Source organism: Colius striatus, unplaced genomic scaffold (assembly GCF_028858725.1).
Source record: "Colius striatus isolate bColStr4 unplaced genomic scaffold, bColStr4.1.hap1 scaffold_43, whole genome shotgun sequence".
Taxonomy (NCBI): Eukaryota; Metazoa; Chordata; class Aves; order Coliiformes; family Coliidae; genus Colius; species Colius striatus.
The window spans coordinates 604,408-624,737 of NW_026908524.1; the positions used below are offsets into that span (position 1 = coordinate 604,408).

General features: G+C 47.8%; 1 gene segment (V, D, J or C); it reads left to right on the forward strand.

The window, feature by feature from the left end:
- The first annotated feature begins 805 nt into the window (after positions 1-805).
- LOC133629407 (T cell receptor delta constant-like) lies at positions 806-12,496 on the forward strand. The segment is given in 6 exon segments: positions 806-820; positions 1,633-1,649; positions 5,757-5,845; positions 11,142-11,419; positions 12,002-12,070; positions 12,381-12,496. Coding segments are annotated over 6 exon segments (584 nt in total).
- Positions 12,497-20,330: the final 7,834 nt, after the last annotated feature.

Genomic DNA, 20,330 nt, shown 5'->3' on the forward strand with positions numbered 1-20,330 from the left:
GCCTTTTGATGCCGTCGGGTCATCTGCGGCACCGTCCCCTCGTTTCCTGCAGCTCTGAAGCTCGCCAGCACCGTTCGGCAGGGGCTGAGCGTGTGCGCAGGAGCGCTGGGGCCGAGCAGGGGGCCAGCCCGCGCCGGTGCTGTGGCGCCGCCCCTTCTCCTGCGCGGAGGGGCCCTGTCGCCGGGGGGCCGGGCCGGGGCGGCTGTGCGGGCTTCGGGCAGAGGCGCGGGCGCTGTGGCGGCGAGGGGCCGAGGCGACGGGGCGGGCAGCGGCGGGCCCGAGCTCGGCTCCGCTCGGCTCGTGTGCGGCCCCGCCGGGCCCTTGTTCCGCCGATGGCGGCCGGGCCGGGGCCGTGGCTGCTGGGCTCGGGCTTGGCCTTGGGGCCGGCAGGTGAGAGGCGGCGGGCGGGGAGGGCGGCGAGCCCGGGGCGGGGGCAGCGGCAGCGGGAGGGAGGGGGACAGGGAGGGGGAGAACAGGGAGAGGGACGGGTGGAGAGAGAAGGAGAAGCCGGGAGAGGGCGAGGGAAAGTGAGAAGGAGAGAGGGAAGAGCAGGGTGAGGGAGGGTTCGGGTGCGGGGCTTGCCCCGCTGTTGCGGCTGTGTCCGGGCCGGGCGGGGGGCGCTGGGGCGGCGGGTGCCCGTCCTCGGGCCGTGGGCGCGCCGTGCCCGGTGCCCGCGCTCTCCGTCCGTCCGTCCGTCCGCAGGCGTGTGGGCGCAGCTGAGGCTGGTGGAGGCCGGCGGAGGGCAGCGAGCGCCCGGGGACTCCGTGCTCCTCTTCTGCCGCGGACACGGCTTCGACTTCGGGACATGTGCAATGAGATGGTACCGTCAGGCACCCGGAGGCAGGCTGGAGTGGGTGTCCTTTATCTCCCCTAGTTCATCACTGATTCAACGTGCACCGGCAGTGAATGGTCGAGCCTCTGTGTCCCGGGACAATTCCCGGTTTAGGACAGCTCTGTCTCTAAGTGCCCCGAGCCCACAGGACTCTGCCCGCTACTTCTGTGCTGTTCGCACACACAGGGACGGGAAATGTAAATGAGTTTCATCAGAAACCTCCTGGCACTGCCCCAACTCTGGGCCTCAAAACTGGGGACTATTCCCACACTTTTTCAGTGCTGCTCCCCGGAGAGTTGTGTAGTTACAGCATCAGTTTTCCAGTGTTGATTCTGAAAGGGTCATTTCAGTTGGTTTTGTCCCTTTCTGTCCTGACCCTTCTGATTGCCATCTCCCCATGTCTCAGGCTGATCCTTACCCCTGTCACACTCCATAACCTTTTGGCCTTTGTAAACAGTTTTTGCTGTTAGCTTTGGTTCCCACCCAGCCATGGCCCAGCTGGTGGGGTCTGTAAATAGCCTTGCTGTGGTTTTGGGCATGGCTCAGGCTCACTCAGTGTAGCCCACAACTTAGCTGCCTGAGGACTGGGTAGAGAAAATGAGGGAAATACAGTGTCATTTGGAAGCTTTGGAGCAGAATAGGGAATTTGTGCTTTTTTTTTCCCAGATCTGAGACTGTAACAGGAGCAAGGGACAGCTTGAGAGCTGTGGGGCCATCTTCAGAATCCCAGCAGCAACGGCGTGCAGTGCTGCTCCAGAGAAAACTTGGGGTGGCCCTACAGCACATCTCTTTTTGCCCAGAGAGGTTTTGCTGCCAGGTGAGTTGTGGTAGTTTAGACCAGTGTCCACCAAGTCATTAAATCACTCCCCCTCCTAAATGGGACAGGAAAGAGAGAGAAATAGAACAAACCACTTGTGAGTTAAGGACAGAGAGGTCACTCAGCAGTGAGCGTCACGGGCAAAACAGACTCAACTTGGGGAGAAAAAGGTTTGATTATTACAAAAGAGGAGCAAGGAGATGAGAAATAAAACCGTCTGAAAAACACCTTCCCCCACCCCTCCTCTGGCCAGGACTCCCCTTCCTTCCCCCCAGCAGCGCAGACCATGGGGCTTGTGGTCAGTTCATCGCAGATGGACTTTGCCGCTGCTGCTGCTCAGGGAGAGGCCTCCTCACACTTCCCACTGCTGCACTGTGGGGTCCCTCCCACGGGAGACAGTCCCTCACCAACTGCTGCAGCGTGGCTCCTTCCCACGGGCTGCAGCTCCTCACCGACTGCTCCAGCCTGGGGCCTGCCATGGGGGCAGCTCCTCACACCCTGCCCCAGCGGGGGTCACCCACCGCCACAACAGTCCCACGGGGACACACTGCTCCAGCCCGGGGCCCTCCCAGGCTCACAAGCGCTGACACAAACCTGCTCTGCACGGGCACCTCCCCACAGGCTCCCAGCTGCTGCCAGGAGCTCGCTCCAGGATGAGCTTCCAGCACAGTCACAGCCTCCTGCAGGCATCCACCCGCTGCGGCCTGGGCTCCTCCACGGGCTGCCAGTGGGTCTCTGCTCCCTGAGGACCTCATGGACTGCAGGGGCACAGCTGCCTCACCATGGTCCTCACCACATATCACAGAGGAGTCTTTCTTCCAGTGCCCAAGCACCCTCCTCCCCCTCCTTCTCCACTGACCTTGGGGTCTGCCCAGATGTTTTCACATTCTCCCTCCCTGTGGCTGCTGCAGTTTTGCAACTGACCAACAACCTCCCTTCTCAAATCTGTTCTTCACAGAGGCGTTACCTCCATCACTGGTTCTGCTGGCCACACTATTTCTGACCCAAGCCTGGAATCTATTGGCGTTTTTGGGCACCTGGGCATACCGCTGGCTCATATTCAGCTGCTGCCAATTAACACTCCTGTCTTTTCCCTCTGAGCAGCTTTCCAGCCTCTCTGTCCCAGCCTGTAGCACTGCCTGGGGTGAGTACAGTGACCAAAGCTGAGGCAGGGAAGATGTGGGCAGAGCTGATCTGCGGGCAGAGAGGCAAGAGCGAGCGGCTCTGGCCACGTGTGCTGCCGTGTGTGTGCTGATGTTCCCCATCACAGGTAAGTGAAAGGGTTGATGTTTCCTGGGAACTGAGCTTGCCCCTGTACTCTGCAGGGCTCTGTGGAGCTGTGCTGGCTGCTGCAGCCTGACCTGCCCCTGGCTCCCTTCCTGCCATCCCTGCAGGGCACAGCAGTGTTGGACATCTGACCAGCCTCTGCAGAGGTGGGATGGGGATGCACCAACCTGCTGCTCACTCATCTTGTGGGCTGGTGGTGTAACTGGGGCTGGAAACTGCTCATGGGGCACTGCAGCCCATCTTAAAAAAAACAGGTTTCAGGAGGGCAGTGTAGTTGTTCCCTGCTTGCCTGTGAGAGGTCCTTGTCCCTGCTGTGCTCATTCAGAGCCATTCCAGGGGCAGGAGAGTGGATTCCTCACCATCCCAGCTTGGGAAAGAAAGGGCTTTGTCCTTCAGATGCACTTACTGTTTTGAATGGGAAAATCAGAAAAAGCTCCTGTCTGACACAGAAGAGGGGAAGGTGTTGCCTCCTTCCTGGTGCCAGCTCTATTTCTCTGCTAAACTTTTTCTGCTGAGTTCACAGAGAACCATTTAGTTCTCCTACCAGTCCAGTGTCTGATGCTACACCAGCATCACTCCAGTCTTTGCTCCTTGGAGTGATCACAGTTTATTGCTCCTCACTGAAGCAGAGAGACACTGGCCAGGTGGCCTCTGAGCAAGATGAAGGAACTGATTGTGTGGGAGGCTGATGGAGTCATCAGCAAACAGCATCTTGGGGAAAGAGACACCATGGTTTCTGGTGCCCCATGGAAACAGAGTGTCACTTCACTACCCTGTTTCTGCAGCAGCAGAGGGCTGAAAAGGGCAGAGTGCTTGCAACACAGGCAGGGCCAGAGCAGACCTGGAAAGAGGGGGGTTAAATCCATCATGGATGGTTGTTGCTGGCCTCAAGGCAAGGCACTTGCTACACCTCTCTGAGCTGACTTTCCTGGCAAGGGGCATAGAGGTACTGCAACAACTTGTGGGAGGCTGTGATGGCAAGTGTGTTTCTGTGGCCACCCAAAGGGAAAAGGCTGTTCAGTTGCATCTGAGAGCCCAGTGACAAACTGGGTGTGTTCTCACTGCTCTGGGAAGACTTGGCAGCAGGCAAAGGCTGTGAGAGAGGCACCTGGATGTACCCAGGTCTGTTACAGGAGGCATTTAGAGCTTGTTCTCTTTCTTCTGCCAACATTTCAAGAGACTGAAAGTATCACATCAGACATCTCAACATTTTCCTGGGAGGAATGAGGGAATAAGGAGGAGAAAACACTTAAACACAATAAAGAGTAATGACAACAGTAATGCAAATAAACACGGAGTAATCCAGTGGGGAACCACTGTATCAGTGGGGAGTCACTGATTTGTGAATAGGATGAAGTAATGCTGTTTCGTTTTGTGTCTTAGAACTGGGTGTGAAGATGCAGAGACTGCTCCATGATCCAATTAAAAAGCCAGCTTTGGTCAGTCATAACTAGATATTTCCCCCTTCAAGCTCAGCCAAGGGCTTAGGTAAATAAATAATAGCCCACAGAATAGCCAACACTGTGGTCAAATAATCTAGCTCACAAGAGCAAAGAAACTGAGAAACAAAAAAAGGTGCAGGAGTAATTGGGAAAATCCTTCCAAAACCCTTATAAAAATAACTCAAGAGATAGTAAAAATCAGATACCTGAGTGCATAAGCAGCTTTAGCACATCAAGGCAGATTCCATCAAACCACTGTCAGCTAATCCAAAGGAATGTTTTAACAATTCATAAATGTGATGTTTGTCATTTCCCATGAAAACAGGTTTTGAGACCATAAATACTGGAGAGTCCAGAAAGAGTTAGGAAATTTAGAATGAAAGTAGTTAGAAATTGGTAAGATTGGGGCAACTGGTCCACAGATGTTCTTGAAAGTTTCTTCATTTGCTGCATCGTCAAGATGAAACATTCTTGAACTTGGAGGAGTTAATCTCTGAAAATCAAGCAGCTCCAGGGCCCTCTTCTTTCCCAGGCCATAACCTATGGGATTTTTCTAAGCAGGAGAGCCCAGATTCTGCTCTCCTGAAGTCCAGGGCTCCAGTCCTGCTTTTCTGCATTGTCTTCTCCTCTCTGGATCCTGAGCTCAAACAGTGCACAATAAGTCTGTGTTTATGAACAATCATTTTGCCTGCTTCCTTGTCTCAAACCAGCATAAAGACTTTCTAAGGCACTAAATGACCCTCAGACACCAACTTTTAGAGCCCAGATAAGAGCTCAGATAAACTCCTGAGAACTGAAACCAGGTTCAAGGTGAAGCAGATTGTCATAAATGCTTTGAGATAGCACTAAAAGTGCTGGATTTTCATGTTTCTTTACTGTTTACTGATATCACATTTCTTTATGTGGTGTATTGCATCAGAAACCACTCAAGAAGTCACATGACTAGAATCCAAATTCTGAGTAGTAAAGAAGCAGGAAGTGACAGTTTTTTGCAATGAAATCTATCACTGTGGTGGCTGGGTCACCACCATGATATAAACAGCATAGGGTCCTGTACAAAAACCTAGAGGAGGAAAAAAGGCAACATATTTTGGGGAAAAAAGCAGCTGAGTGACTGAAATGATTAAGGAGGCAAATGCAACATTCTTTTAATATTTCTGTTTATCCTGGGAATAGAGCTCAAAGGGTCTCTAAAAGGTGGACGAAAGGTAGAAGCTGGAAATTCTGTCCTCACTTTGAAATCATTATTGTTTTTCCCTTTCCAGTTTTGGAAGAAAATGTGGATCTGGAAATCCTCATGGGATTGCACATGTGGATGATTAGGACAAATATCTGGCTTTTCAACCCCTGTTCTTAAAACATTTTTGAATACCACAAGGAAAGAGTGATTGATTGCAGTAAGTATCAGCAGTGTGAGGACAGATAAGCTTATTTTTGGAAGAGGGACGACTCTCACAGTTGAGCCAAGTAAGTGTCATTATGTTATTTGTAAAATGTTGTTAATGTGGAGGAGGATGAAGGAATCTAACAGTTTGGGTTCATTGTAAGAACTTTCTGCTGCAATAATCACTCTGTCCAGGGTTTCCAGGTGAATCCTCAGCTTGAGTCTGCTAAGGAAGGCTGCCTCTATATATTGCTATTGCTCCATCATCCCCAAGCACTGGGTGTGCATTACTTCATAGAATCACAGAATGGTGGGGTTGGAAGGGACCTTTAGAGATCATCCAGTCCAAAACCCCTGCAGAAGCAGGAACCACCTAGATCAGGTCACACAGGAACATGTCCAGTCTCCAAGGAAGGATCCTCCACACCCTCCCTGGGCAGCCTGGGCCAGGGCTCCCTCACCTCACAGGAAAAGAGATTTTTCTTATATTTAAGTGGAACTGTTTGTGTTTCAGCTTCATCCCATCACCCCTTGTCCTGTTGCTACTTACTATAGAAAAAAGGGATGTCCTAACCTCCTGATACCCACCATTGAGATGTTTGTAACTATTGAGATCCACCCTCAGTCTCCTCTGCTCCAGACTAAACAGCCCCAGGTCCCGCAGCCTTTTCTCATATGAAAGATGCTCCAGTCCCCTGATCATCTTGGTGGCCCTGCACTGGCCTCTCTCCAGCACTTCCCTGTCCCTCTTGAACTGAGGAGCCCAGAGCTGGACACAGGACTCCAGATGAGGCCTCACCAGGGCAGAGTAGACAGGGAGAAGAACCTCCCTTGACCTGCTGCCCACACTCTTCTTGATGCATCCCAAGGTGCCATTGGCCTTCTTGGCCACGAGGGCACATTGCTGGCTCACATTACTTAACGTGTTAACTGGATAGCAATTTGGCCCAAATTTCCTGTGAAGTGTCTTACCCTCCAGTGGATTTTCACTGAATCATTTTGAGCAGGAATGAACAACTTAGTCATGAGTTGACAGTGGAGAGATGTTTTCAGATGGATCTTTAGCTCTCTGGTATAAGAAGTTAGTTTTTGACACTACAGATTCTTAAGGGTTGGAAAGGACCTCGATAGATCATCCAGTCCAACTCCCCTGCCAGAGCAGGACCACCTAGAGTAGAAGCACAGGAACTCATCCAGGTGGGTTTTGAATGTTCCCAGACTCTACAACCCACCTAGGCAGCCTGTTCCAGTGCTCCCTCACCCTCACAGTGAAGAAATTATTCCTTCTGTTTCTTTGGAACCTCTTATGTTCAGGCTTATACCCATTGCCCCTTGTCCTGTCATTGGACATTACTGAGAAGAGCCTGACTCCATCTTCCTGACACCCAGCCTTTATGGATTTGTAAAGATTAATGAGGTCACCCCTCAGGCTCCTCTGAAGAGGAGATGAATGGAGCATGGCAGTTATTTTGTTATTTCTCTTCATGTTTAGCTTTAACATAAGTGACACTAACACCACATTCATAGTTTCACCAGGTAAATAATTCCACTGGCATGGAAACAGAGGAGAAAGGAGCTTCAATATCCTTGGGCTTAAATTTTCACAGCTGCCTCATGTCTAAGACTGCTTAGAATGAAAGAAAATTGGCTGTGAAGTTGCCTAGGCTCTGAAAATGCAAATGTGATGAGCAGGGATTATAACAAGCCTTAGTTCTTCCCAGCTCTATTTGGAATTTTATGATGTAAAGAATAGGTGGATGTCACCCCAAGGTTTTTTGTGGAAGTATGAATAATGGGACAGGAGATGAATTTGTTAAGTAGATCTTCGTTATCCTGAACGTCCAGGTGCATACCTTAAGACTTGTTACGATGCTTTTAGAGGTCTGCATGTCCTTAAAGTGCTGCAAAAATGTCCCATGTAATGTTACGTATCTAAAACATCCTGCTCTCCTTCCAGAAAGTCATGGGACTCCCTTAGGTGCTGCCTAATATCTGTCCAGGTCTGTTGGGTGTCTTGCATGGGAATAAATGTCTGCTTTGGAACAATTTAAGTCCATTTCAAATTCCAAAGGGCTAAAGGAATACAAAGTTATCATTCTGGAGAAAGATTTGTTCCTCCCAACCAGCAAATCCTCAGTTGCAAGTGTAGGGCCAGACAAAACTGCCAGATTCCATTATTTTAACATCACTCTACGTTGATTGGAAGATGATATTTGCTTGTTTGTTTGTTGAAAGAAGCAAAATATGCCACAGAGAATAGTAGAATGTGGCAAGAAGGAAACAAAAGACAGGGAGAGGGAAGACTGAGCAGTGGTGTTGCCATTTCAGACATTCACAGAAATGCTGGTATGATGCTCTTGTTTCTCACATCAAGAGTCCTGTATGTACATAAATCCCTCCCAAAAGCAAGCAGTTGTAGGGATTTGTGTATGTGTTTTCAGATAATGCAAAATAATGGGGCTCAGTTGATGCTTTTGGAAATAATTCTCTTTATCAACCACAATTGCACTGTGTACATTTGCTCCTGCTGAAAGTCTTACCCAGTGCATCATGCCAGAGAAGCAGCTTGCTAGTACATTGACTGTTTAAAAATGCTGGAGATGAGAAAAAATGAAAAGCCTCTTCTCAGATAACAAAGAAACCACAGGACTGGCAGACTCTGGCAGAACCATGTTACAGCACCTGGAAAGGAAATGCATGTGGGAGGAATAGCAAAATGAGCCTTTTTTGATTGACATGTTTAAACTGTTAGAGCTGCGCTTGTTTTTGGGAACAGCACTCAACTGACTGTGGAGCCAAGTAGATGTCCTTTATGTACTAACCTTGTCTGAGTTGTAACTCACACTCCCTAATGCCTTAAAGTAGCTACTTAGACTGTAGGCTTTCTATCTATTACATTCTCATATGCAGTTAGATGATTTAAGTATTAAAGTCATGCTTTGACAGTTTAAAGGGAAATAAAGTTTCTGTGCAGGCTGACATTTAAGTCCTTAAGAATTTCTATTATGTCAGAATCAGAAACACAGCACTGAGACGAGAGAAGGATGATATACAAAAGCATTGAATGGAGCCTTATGAACATTTCTGTACTAGTTTAATCACAGAATCACAGAAGGTGGGGGTTAGAAGGGACCTTTAGAGATCATCCAGTCCAACCCTCCTGTTGAAGCAGGTTCACCTAGATCAGGTCACACAGGAACATGTCCAGGTGGGTGTTGAAGAGCTCTAAGGAAGGAGCCTCCACACCCTCCCTGGGCAGCCTGGGCCAGGGCTCCCTCCCCTCACAGGAAAATAGATTTTTCTTGTACTCAAGTGGAAGTTTTTGTGTTCCAGCTTCATCCCATCACCCCTTGTCCTGTTGCTACTTACTATAGAAAAAAGGGACGTCCCAACCTCCTGACACTAAATTATTCAGAGTTGGGGTTAAACTGAATAGGTCAACTGAATTCAGTGAATGTTTGATTCCTGTTTGGTATCTGTTTGCTGTAGGTGAAGCTATGTCAGAGTACTACTTGGCTTTCACCTCAGTTGTTCAGTATTGGGGTACTGGTGGCAAAGAGAGTAAAATCAGAGCCCCTTGATCCAACCTTAAAAAAGTGTCCTGTATTGAGAAAAATGTTACACCTGAAAGATCTTTTGACCACCCTGCAAGGCAGATGCCATGCAAAATTCAAAGCCTAATGCACCTCTTTTTAGCAGAGAGATCCATCAGCATGCTCCTGACAAGCTGGACATGTAAATCTTTTCTTGTCTGTCTAACCAGCCTTCATAAGCTGAGCTCTGGCTGGCAAGGAAGCACGCTGGATGATTCCCTGCAGTTTCTTAATTTTATCAAAATTCATGTTGCTAATCTTGTCCTGACATTTGTATGTGGAACCAGCCTGGTTTCTCCATCTATGATCTGAGGGCAAAGATATTTTATTTTTCAAGAAATCACAATGATTTATTGGCTACTGAATCATTTTGAGACCACTGTTTCCTGAAAAGACATCTCTTTCAAGTTTAAGCAATCATGTTTCATTACTTGTATGTCATAAGAAATTCCTTGAGAAGGCTGCTGCTGTGTAGTTGAAATTAAGGCTTCTGCAGTTGTGAAACCTTTATCATTCATGTGTGTTGCTTGGAATTGGGAACTGAACTCTAAAATGCCTTCGAAACTGAAAAAGAAAAGTATATAAAAGTTTCAGAGTAACTCTTTGGAAAGATGAGAGAGCAGGGATTTCAAATCCTCTGAAAGCTTATCAGCATCTTTTAAGCTCTTTCAAAGCTCCAATGCTCGGGCACATTTGTCATGCCTTGAAGTTTGTTGGTTTCTTAACACTAAAACATTACCTCTGAAGGTTATTGCACTAATTTAAGGAAGCTTGTAAGAAGATTTGTCCATGGACATCAGAAGTTCATTGGCCTCGGGTTGTTCTTCCCTTCAAATCAGTTTATTATACCAATTCTGCATTATACTTCTAACTGCCCCTGGAGCTGTGGAACAAACAGTATGTCACAGCAGATGGATGAGAAAGGTCACACTTTTCAGAACAAGCAAAAGAATTTTTGTTGAACCAAGTACCAGTATTACTCTTTTTCATTGTCTCCTGATGTGTCGGAATAGCTCACAGCACGTGCAATGTCTAGTGAGGAAAACTTTCCCCACAGCTGAAAGTTCTTGACCTTGTCAGGAACTCCTGGAGAAGTGGAGATCCACAATTCACAGACTTCTGATTGCTTCTCTCCTACTTCCCCATCTTAGAGACAAAAGTCGTTCTTGCATCTGAGCATTTGTTCTAGAAAAGATCAACCTTGTCCCCAGTCCAGCAGCAGCACTTCATTTCTGCAATGTCATTCGTTGGGGTAACTTTGCACAATAGTGAAGCAACAAACTGACATCTCTTTGTCCTGTTACTCTTGCTGTGGTTAAACCTTTTAGCCACATCAGGAGAAGATTTGGGGGAGGGGAGGGAGAGTTAAGGAAAACCAGTTATTCTCCTATGTCTCTGGAATATGCAAGACAGTCCTTGATCAAAGTGTTATTTTTAGGAATTAAATTGTTGAGAAAGCGGTGTAATTTGACTCTTGGAAGGGAATAAATAAATGTTCTCTTCTGGTTTGCAAGTCCTTTACTTATAAATAAAGAATGAGCTTTGGAAAAAAGGAGGCTTAGAATCCTGTGAACTGAAAGCTCCCATAAAACCCCCTACTCTCTGCCTTTGATCTGATCTTTTAGAAGCAGCAGTAAGAAATAATGAGGAAGAAAAGGCAGTTAGTCATTGATAAAGCCAGGAATTAGTCACAGCTGGAGTATATATGAACTTTAAGTGACAGCACCTCAGACAAGTTGGCCATCAAACCAAACCATGCCCAAACAATGCTTTATTTTTTTTACAGACAACATAAGGAGTTCTGACCCACAAGTCATTGTGATGAAGTCGAGAAACTGGAAGAAGATGGCAACTCCGAGAAAGTAGCTTGTTTGGCAAGGAAGTTCTATACAAAGAATGTCATCTTGGAGGTGTCCTCTAATGAAGCCATATATGAGCAAAATACCCCCGTTTTGACATCAGAAGGGTTGTACGATACCATTAAGGTGGTCAGTGCAACAAAAGGCACAGAGGTGGCTTGCACAGCCAAACACGATGGCAAAGAAGCATTGCTAGGTACAGTTTTGTGGTACAGCTGCAGCTTATTTCTGGAGGCAGCATCTTCTGATGCTTGCTGTTTCTCCTGCTAGTGAGTGCTGTGCTGGGTAACCAGCAGAAATGGGGAAGACATCTGGTACATGAGCAAGTGGAGATGACAGATGTTTAAAAGCATAAACAATCTGAACTGTTTAACAACTTGGAGTTACTTTTTTTGGGAGAAAAGTAAGGCACAGTCTTTTTTAAAAATGCACATTTAGTTATGACTAAATAGTTTCCCCCTGGAAGCAAACATCTTGGCACAGCCTGAAATAGCCTTTGTAAACACAGCAAAAAGTTACAGTGGTGGGATTTTGTTTCTTTTTCTTGAAAAAGGGGATTGATTTTTTTACTCATTCAAACACTAAACCCAAAGCAATTCAATAATTCTTCTGTTTTCTGCAAATGCATGGAGAAATCTCCTCCTCTTCATTAATCTTAGAATTAGTGAGTGGGCAGCGGAGCCTCAGGCTGTACTGCCCAGTGTTCCTATGGGAAGGGTCATGTGAACATTTTGTTTAATCCTTTTAAAAATGTGACTATCATTTGTAACGTTTTTTTATTATCATGCTACAGAAAAGGAGGCTGAAGAATCAGTAACAGGGAACATTTGCAACACCACAGACATCTCTATGCAAGGTTAGTTACCTAATAGATTGTGAAGATACATGACAATGTTGGTGGTAAATGCATGCAAATCTATTTTCTCAGGGGTAGGGGAATCAAAATACAGCTGCTTTAAAAGGCAGCTGCTTTAGCAGCAGACAAGCATCATAAAGCAAAACCCAGTGTAGACAGACATCCTCCTCCCATGTTGTTGTCATGTATCTCTGTCATCTTCCCCTGAATCGATAACCTTTGGGTTTGGTTTTTTTCCCACTTTCTGACAGTGTCACAATATCCAAATCTAGACCATGATCTCTCTCATCTTTTCTCTATCACTGAACAGATGCTGAAGGGGAGAAAACAAACATGCTCTCTGTGACTGTGTTGGGCTTGAGAGTCCTGCTGGCAAAAAGTATTGCCTTCAATGCACTCATGAGCATCAAGCTGTTTCTTTTCTGAGGTAAGGAAGCACATAGCTTGATCTATAGAAAAACTGGAAGCTCATGCCAGGAATGACCCCTTGTCTTTTTGTAGTTCTCTGTCATTATACCTGTTCACCTGCTCCTGCTCCCTTTAAATAACTCTTGTAGGTTTCTGGGAAAAAGCACAATGCTTATCTAAACCTCATCCCCAACAACAACCAAAAAAATCCACCTGAAAATCGTCCCATTGTCACTCCCAAACCACCAAGAAAACAGCCCCTTTCATATCCAAAGCTCAGTTCTTGCTGTCTGGTACCCAGATTTTCTTTGCAGCAAACTTTCTTTGCCAGAAAAACTCAGGTATTACCAGAAGTGCCTGAGAGAGATCTCACTGACTGTTTCAAGTGGTAGAGCACAAAGCCTGGAGAAAAATGAACACAAATAAGGGGTTAAAAGCAAGGCTCTGAAAACACTGACATGTGAAGTAGTGGGAGGAGAGAGAGGAGAGGGGAGGCTTTTTAAATTAAGGTATACAAAGAGGCACAAAAGATAGTCCAGGTTAAGCTTTGTGAGTGTCTACCTGTCTTGATCTCACAGCTGTCAGACAATGGCATGTAGTCCCGGTTGCATTAAAGGGCCGATGTGGAAACAAGGCAGCAGCACTGTGAAGAGCAGCTGGAGAGCTTGTCCCAGCAGCACAACGGGTCAAACGGCCAACGTCAAATCTACTGACAACAACCACGCAGAAGACAACAGAGCACCCTCCCCTTCAGACCTTCCGTACTGCCGAGTCCTGCCTGGCCAGTGGATTTCATTTCAAGACTTGTAGCTGCTTTTGCTGTTTCTTTTTCTCTGAACTGAGGAGACTGTATTTTTTCTTAACCCCCTGCTAAGTAGAAGTTGATCACGCCACTGTTCTCACGTCTAGACAGCAGCATCCAACCTGCTTCTGACTTGCGGAAACAGACTCTGTCGCTCCAAGAGTGATAAGGAAGGATGTTTATTCGGCACGGTGGGGGCAGGGGGTGTATAAACTTGCCCACCCGCCTGGGCAACTTGCTTGACTTATATTTGTTACAAAGTCACAAAATCGTATGGTGACATTATCCACCTAGACAAAGACACAACCTGTCCCCGATTTGGCATGTAAATTAGGTCTTTTCTTCCTTTCCTTTGCGTGGTGTCTCCCGGTGATGGTCTTTGGGGCCTCGGGAGATGAAGGCTGATAAGTCCTGAGGCTTTCTCACTCCTGATCTTTGGGCAACTTGAGATATCACTTGGCCCCTTGCAGAACCGGTTTCTGCCCTCAAGGAAGTTGGAGCACCCGGGAGGTTGTGTGAGGAGATAACCACGACCTTTTTACAGCTCCTGTGTGAATTTATTTTGTCTGAAAAAATAAGCTTGGTACTATTGCGATAAGTTAGTATAAGGTTTATTAGTACATGTTAGTATAAAGCTCTGCATCACTTCAATAGCTTTGAAAAATCCAGTCCTCATAGATATATGACCCTTTAAAAACAGCATTTACAGGCATGTTGCATTATTGATGTATTACTGCTGAGAGAATTCAGGCAGAGGAGATGCTATTTATAGCTTTAATGATTTTTAGATAGCTTTAGCATCAGCAGTTTTATAGTGTAGATGAGACCTGTGTTGGATGTGAAGTGATTCAATTCAACCAGATAATGTTCAGCCAAGGAAGTGTTTCTTTATTAAACCTGCATTTCTTCTGCAAAATGTGTGGCACACAGCAGTTTAGGCTACAGAAGTGGTGACCAAAAGAAAGCTTTACTAAGCCTAAATGCTGTGGTTTGTTCTGTGCTTTTTCTTATGACTTTGAGATGGAGATTGCTGAAACACAACTGACCTAATGATCAGTCAGAATAGAAATTCAAATGAGGTCTGGCCTTTCTGATGCATCTTTCTTTTGCATGGTAACAGAAAGGCACATGTCTAAGGAGCAATCAGTTAAAAGACAGTTTGATAAGAGTATGAGGAAGGAAAATGCACATTTCAGAAAAAAAAGCATCCTGTTTTTTTCCACTCATTGAGACTAGGAACAGGCCAAGAGGAATTAATGTAAGGTGGTGTGATGGAAAAACAGTTTCCATAGCAACTTGGTTGTTATTCAAAAGACCCCAACATACACATCCCCCGACTCATTTTCTCTCGCTAGCAACAGACAGGATGCTGTGGTCAACCTTATGACTAAGTTACACCAGGCAAGACTAAATCCCCCTTTGTTTGAAAAACAAGTTAACCACATCCTGAAGGGGAAATAAGGTTTTTCATATATTGACTGTTCTACTGCTGGCTTTAAGACAGCTTCTACAGAGTGCATAGCAAGGTCAGTTTAATTAAGCTTTTCCAGGTTAGTCAGTCCCTACACACACCTAGATGACCCTCACTGTATGAAGAGAAGTGAAATGTGCATGACAAAGTCAAAACCAGCATAATACTTTAGTTCATCCTACAACCATACTGTGTATCAGGGGAAGCCATTCACTAGCAGATTGTTTTGATCATGATTTTGTGGCGTCACCCTGAACCTTTTTCTCTTGCACTCCACACTTTGCAATCTCTCAGGCAAGACTCAGATTGAGAGTACCATTTCTGTGTCTCCATGAAAACCATGGAATGACATTTTCCTGGATAGTTCTCAGGAGTCCAAATGAGATGCAAAGAGATGATACAGCAGGTGAGTCACAGCACCTCTGGGGGACCGTGGGCTTTTAGCATTGCAGCTGCTGTTGCAGGACTGCCATGGATGTCAAATGACAAAGAAGACATGTAGGCTCTAAATCTTGTTTGAGCCTGGGAGGGCCCCGGCCTGGAGCAGTCTGTCCCTATGGCACTGTTGTGGCGGTGGGTGACCCCCGCTGGGGCAGGGTGTGAGGAGCTGCCCCCATGGCAGGCCCCAGGCTGGAGCAGTGGGTGAGGAGCTGCAGCCCGTGGGAAGGAGCCACGCTGCAGCAGTTGGTGAGGGACTGTCTCCCGTGGGAGGGAGCCCACAGTGCAGCAGTGGGAAGCGTGAGGAGGCCTCTCCCTGAGCAGCAGCAGCGGCAAAGTCCATCTGTGATGAACTGAGCACAAGCCCCATGGTCTGCGCTGCTGGGGGGAAGGAAGGGGAGTCCTGGGCAGAGGAGGGGTGGGGGGAGGGGTTTTTCAGACGGTTTTATTTCTCATCTCCCTGCTCTTCTTTTGTAATAATCAAACCTTTTCTCCCCAAGTTGAGTCTGTTTTGCCCGTGACGCTCACTGCTGAGTGACCTCTCTGTCCTTAACTCACAAGTGCTTTGTTATATTTCTCTCTCTCTCCAGTTTAGGAGGGGGAGTGATTTAATGACTGGGTGGACATCAGGCTAAACCACCACAAGTAGAAGCACAATTAAAAATGTCCTGATGTTGGTAAAATTTAACAGCACTTGAAATGCTATTGAGAGTGGAATGTAAACCAGCTCATCTTATCTAAAACATGATGTTGTCTTTATGCAGTGTCCAGAAGAAGAGATTTTTCAGGAGTTAGCAAAGTAGTTCAGATTTTAACTTGAAATCTAGATGTCATCATCATTATAATGGACTATTACACAGGAAAGCAAAGTCACTTTCTGAGCAGCTTGGCTATAGAAGTTACTCTACAGTTAAACTAAATCTAGCAGAGAAATAACCATGATGATATTTAGACAAAAATGAAAGTCTTTCAGACATCATAAAAAGTAAAACCCAAGTCTATACAACTAGTCGAAGCCTGCAACAAAATGACTTGAACTTGCAGAAAGCTGTCATGTCAGAATTTGATTAAGGATTGTAAATATTGCCATTTTGTGTCAATAAAGATGCTGATTGTGAAATTGGTTCCTTAAGCTCTCTCTTCAAAATGCTGTTGTATTGCAGTAGATGTACTAAGACACAGAAATACTCAGGAAAACTAAAGCAATAAAGCAAATAACTGTATTCTCCTCCACATACTTAGTGGGGAAAGGTGTATTATGTGCTCTCCCCACCTTGAACAACCTGACTGACACTGGAATGCTTTTAAGAGGTGAATTAGTCTACATGTTGGGCCAAGGAATCTCAAAAGCTTTTGCACTGGTTCTGATCCTGAACACCCTAAGGATGCCAGGATCTTGAACTTAGAAGCTGCCAAGAGCTTTATCTGCCACATTACAACAGACTTCTGGATATTTTAAGTTTGTCTCTCCTTTTCATGTCTTCCAAGCTCACAGGCTCACAAGTGCTGACACAAACCTGCTCTGCACGGGCACCAAAAAAGAGGATTTAGACCCTAAAAGTGTCAGTTTAGACTAAAAAATGGAGATTGAGAGCATAAAAGAGGGGGACTAGACCGAAAACAAGGATTTACCCCTTAAAAACAAGACTTTAGGCCCAAAAAATGAGGATTTAGACCCTAAAACTGTGGGTTTAGACCCAAAAAACGAGGCTTTAGATCCTAAAAGTTTGGGGTTAGATCCAAAAATGGGTATACAACTGGGGGTTTAGATCCTAAAACAAAGCTTTAGACCCTAAAATCTAGACTTTAGACCCCAAAAATGAGGGTTTAGACCCCAAAAATGAGGGTTTAGACCCTAAAACAGTGGGTTTAGATCCCCAAATAGAAGGATTTAGACCCTGAAACTAGGGATTTAGGTGGTATAGATAGACCTTAAAACAGGGGGGTTTGACCAAAACAGAGAATTTAGTCCCTAAAACTAGGCGCCCCGCAGCCTCCATTTCCCATCACCCCCAGCGCGTCGCTGCCGCCCAAAGCCGCGGGCGGGAGCCGCGGTGCGTGCCGGGAGCTGTAGTTGTGCGGCGGCGCCCGGCAGGAGGCGGCGTGCGGCGGAGGGGGCGGGGCCTCGGCTTCCCAGCGTGCCCCGCGCGGAGCCCTTGCTCGTGCCCCGCTGGCGTGGGCTGCAGGAGGCTGTGGCTGTGCTGGAAGCTCATCCTGGAGCGAGCTCCTGGCAGCGGCTGGGAGCCTGTGGGGAGGTGGCCGTGCAGAGCAGGTTTGTGTCAGCGCTTGTGAGCCTGGGAGGGCCCCGGGCTGGAGCAGTGTGTCCCCGTGGGACTGTTGTGGCGGTGGGTGACCCCCGCTGGGGCAGGGTGTGAGGAGCTGCCCCCATGGCAGGCCCCAGGCTGGAGCAGTCGGTGAGGAGCTGCAGCCCGTGGGAAGGAGCCACGCTGGAGCAGTTGGTGAGGAGCTGTTTGGGACTTCTGAGGGGTGAACTGTGTGGCTACTGGGAGGCACTGGGAAGTACTGGGAGTTACTGGGTGTGAACTGGGAGCTACTGGGTATGACTGGGCGGCTCATTGAGGCACAAGGGGCTGCAGTGAGGAGAACTGGGAGTCACTGGGAGCTACTGGGGACCGCTAGGGGTGAACTGGGGGTTCCTGGGGAGGGATTTGGGACTTCTGGGAGCTACTGAGAGGAGGCTACTGAGGGATAAACTGGGAGGATGTGGGAGCCTTTGGAGAGGGGAGTTGGGACATTTTTAGGCCTTTTGGGTTGTTTTGAATCCTTGAAGAGTCTTGGGGGGTGTCGAAGACTTTTGGGGTGTTTTGGGGTTCCCTCCTCATCCTGAGCCCCGTCCCCAGCGTGGTGTGCCAGAGCAAATGCTGCGTTCCTTGAACTGGCCCAGTGACCCGAGTACTTCATGGTGGCATTTCTGTGAGCCATGGTTACAGCATTGATCTCAGGCAGATGGGGTTTTATTTCTTGAGGACGGTTCCCTTTCTCTCTGTGTATGAGCAGGTGGATCAGCACAGATCAGCAGGTCACCACCAAGGCTGCCATTCCTGTAGCCTGCCGTGTGCCCTGGCATCTCTGTGTCACATTTTTGGGGAGGATCTTGCCGTAAGCTAATGCAGCTGTTTCTTGCTGCCAAACTGGAGTCCTGTCTCTGGTGCCCAGATGTAATACCAGGGGTGCACCGACTGGCTGAAGCTGTCTTCCTCTCCTGACGGCTGATGGTTCAAGGAAGGAGTGTAGTCCAGGCTTTGTGTTTGTGGTACTTGTGCAGCAGAGACCAAACAGCTGAGGACTTGCTCCTGACCTGCTCTGTTCTCTCGCTGCATCTCTGAGAGGAAGCGGCGACAGAGCAGAAACGGGACGTTGAGGGGGGTTCAGTTGCACTGAGTGTAGCAGGAGAGAGCAGTGTCTGTGCAGGGATGGATTTGCACAGGAGCCCTCAGCGTTTCTGCTGCCCTCAGGGAGAACTGAGCGAGGGCTGCGAGGCCAGAGGACGGGCTGTGGGTGAGAGCAGAGCCAGGGCAGCCGGGCTGTGCCCCTGCCTGGTGCCCAGCGCCCTGTTGCTGCCCCTTTGTGCCCGTCCCCTGTGAGCCTGCACAGCCCCAGCCCCTGCTGAGAGCAGAGGGATCCCCCTCACACCACTCCGTGTCTCGCCCTTGCTCAAGCTCTCAGCCCCCCACGGCCAGCCAAGGGCACTGACGGCTCGTTTCCCCCGCCCAGCAGCACTGTCTGTGCCTCAGTGTGTCTGTGCTCTCTGTGGGGCACTGACACAGCACAGAGATCCCAGCCAGAGCTGCTGTGGCCCTGCAGAGGAGAAGGCTGAGCTCAGGGGCCCTTCTCAGCGCTGAGGGCTCCCTGCAGGGCGGGGGGCGAGAGGCTGGGGCCGGTGTGTGCTGTGTGGTGGGCAGGGACGGGACACGGGGTGCCGGGCACACGCTGACACAGGGGCAGCCACCCAAGGCCCTCCCTGGGTACCCCCAGGCACTGCCCATGTGCAGCCTGGGGTGTGAGGGGACGCGGCACGCAGCGGCCGCACGGGCACAGAGACACACAAGGGCAGCATCTGCGCAGCTCCTGCTTGTGCCCTCCAAGGGGAGGCCTTGGCAGCTCAAAAGGAGGGGGTTTGACCCAATGGGATGCTTTGGAAAGCTAAAAACGAGGCTTTCAATGCTAAAACCAGAAGTTTGGACCTAGATACAAGGCTTTGGAAGACAAAAAGAGAAACCTGGGCCCTAGCATGAGAGTTTGGAAGCTAAAAAGGAGCAGGTCTTTTTGAACCTAAAAAGCCCCCAGTTGTATACCCATTTTTGGGTCTAACCCCAAACATTTAGGATCTAAATCCTCATTTTTTGGGTCCAAATCCTCATTTTTTGGGCTTAAAGTCTTGTTTTTAAGGTCTAAATCCTTGTTTTCGGTCTAAAACCCCTCTTTTAGGGTCTCAATCCCCATTTTTTAGTCTAAACCCACGGTTTTAGGTTCTAAATCCCCTTTTTTGGTGTGTAAAGTCCCAGTATTAGGGTCTAGATCCTTGTTTTTAGGACTAAACCCTGTTGTTAGGGTGTAAATCCTTGTTTTCCGGGTCTAAACTCCCAGTTTTAGGGTCTGTATCCTTATTTTTAGAATTAAATCCCTGGTTTCAGGATCTAAATATTCATTTTTGGTGTCTAAACTCCTAGTTTTAGGGTCTAGACCCTCTTTTTTATTGCTAAAACCCTAGTTTTGGGGTCTAAACCCTCATTTTTTTGATCTAAAGTCTAGCTTTTAGGGTCTAAAGCCTTGTTTTTGGGATCTAAACCCCCAGTTGTAGACCCATTTTTGGGTCTAACCCCAAGCTTTTAGGGTCTAAATCATCTTTTTTGGGTCTAAGCTCCTGGTTTAAGGGTCTTAATCCTGACTTTTTGGGCCTAAAGCCTAGTTTTTAGGGTCTAAATCCTTCTTTTAGGTGTATAACACCTGGGTTTGGGTCTAAATCTACCCAATAGGATGCTTTGGAAAGCTAAAAACGAGGCCTTGGATGCTAAAAACTGAGGTTGAGACCCGAGAATGAGGGATTGAAAGCTGAAAAGGAACAGATTAAAGCTAAAAAGAAGAACTTGGGCCACAAAGTGAGACTTTGGAATCAAAAC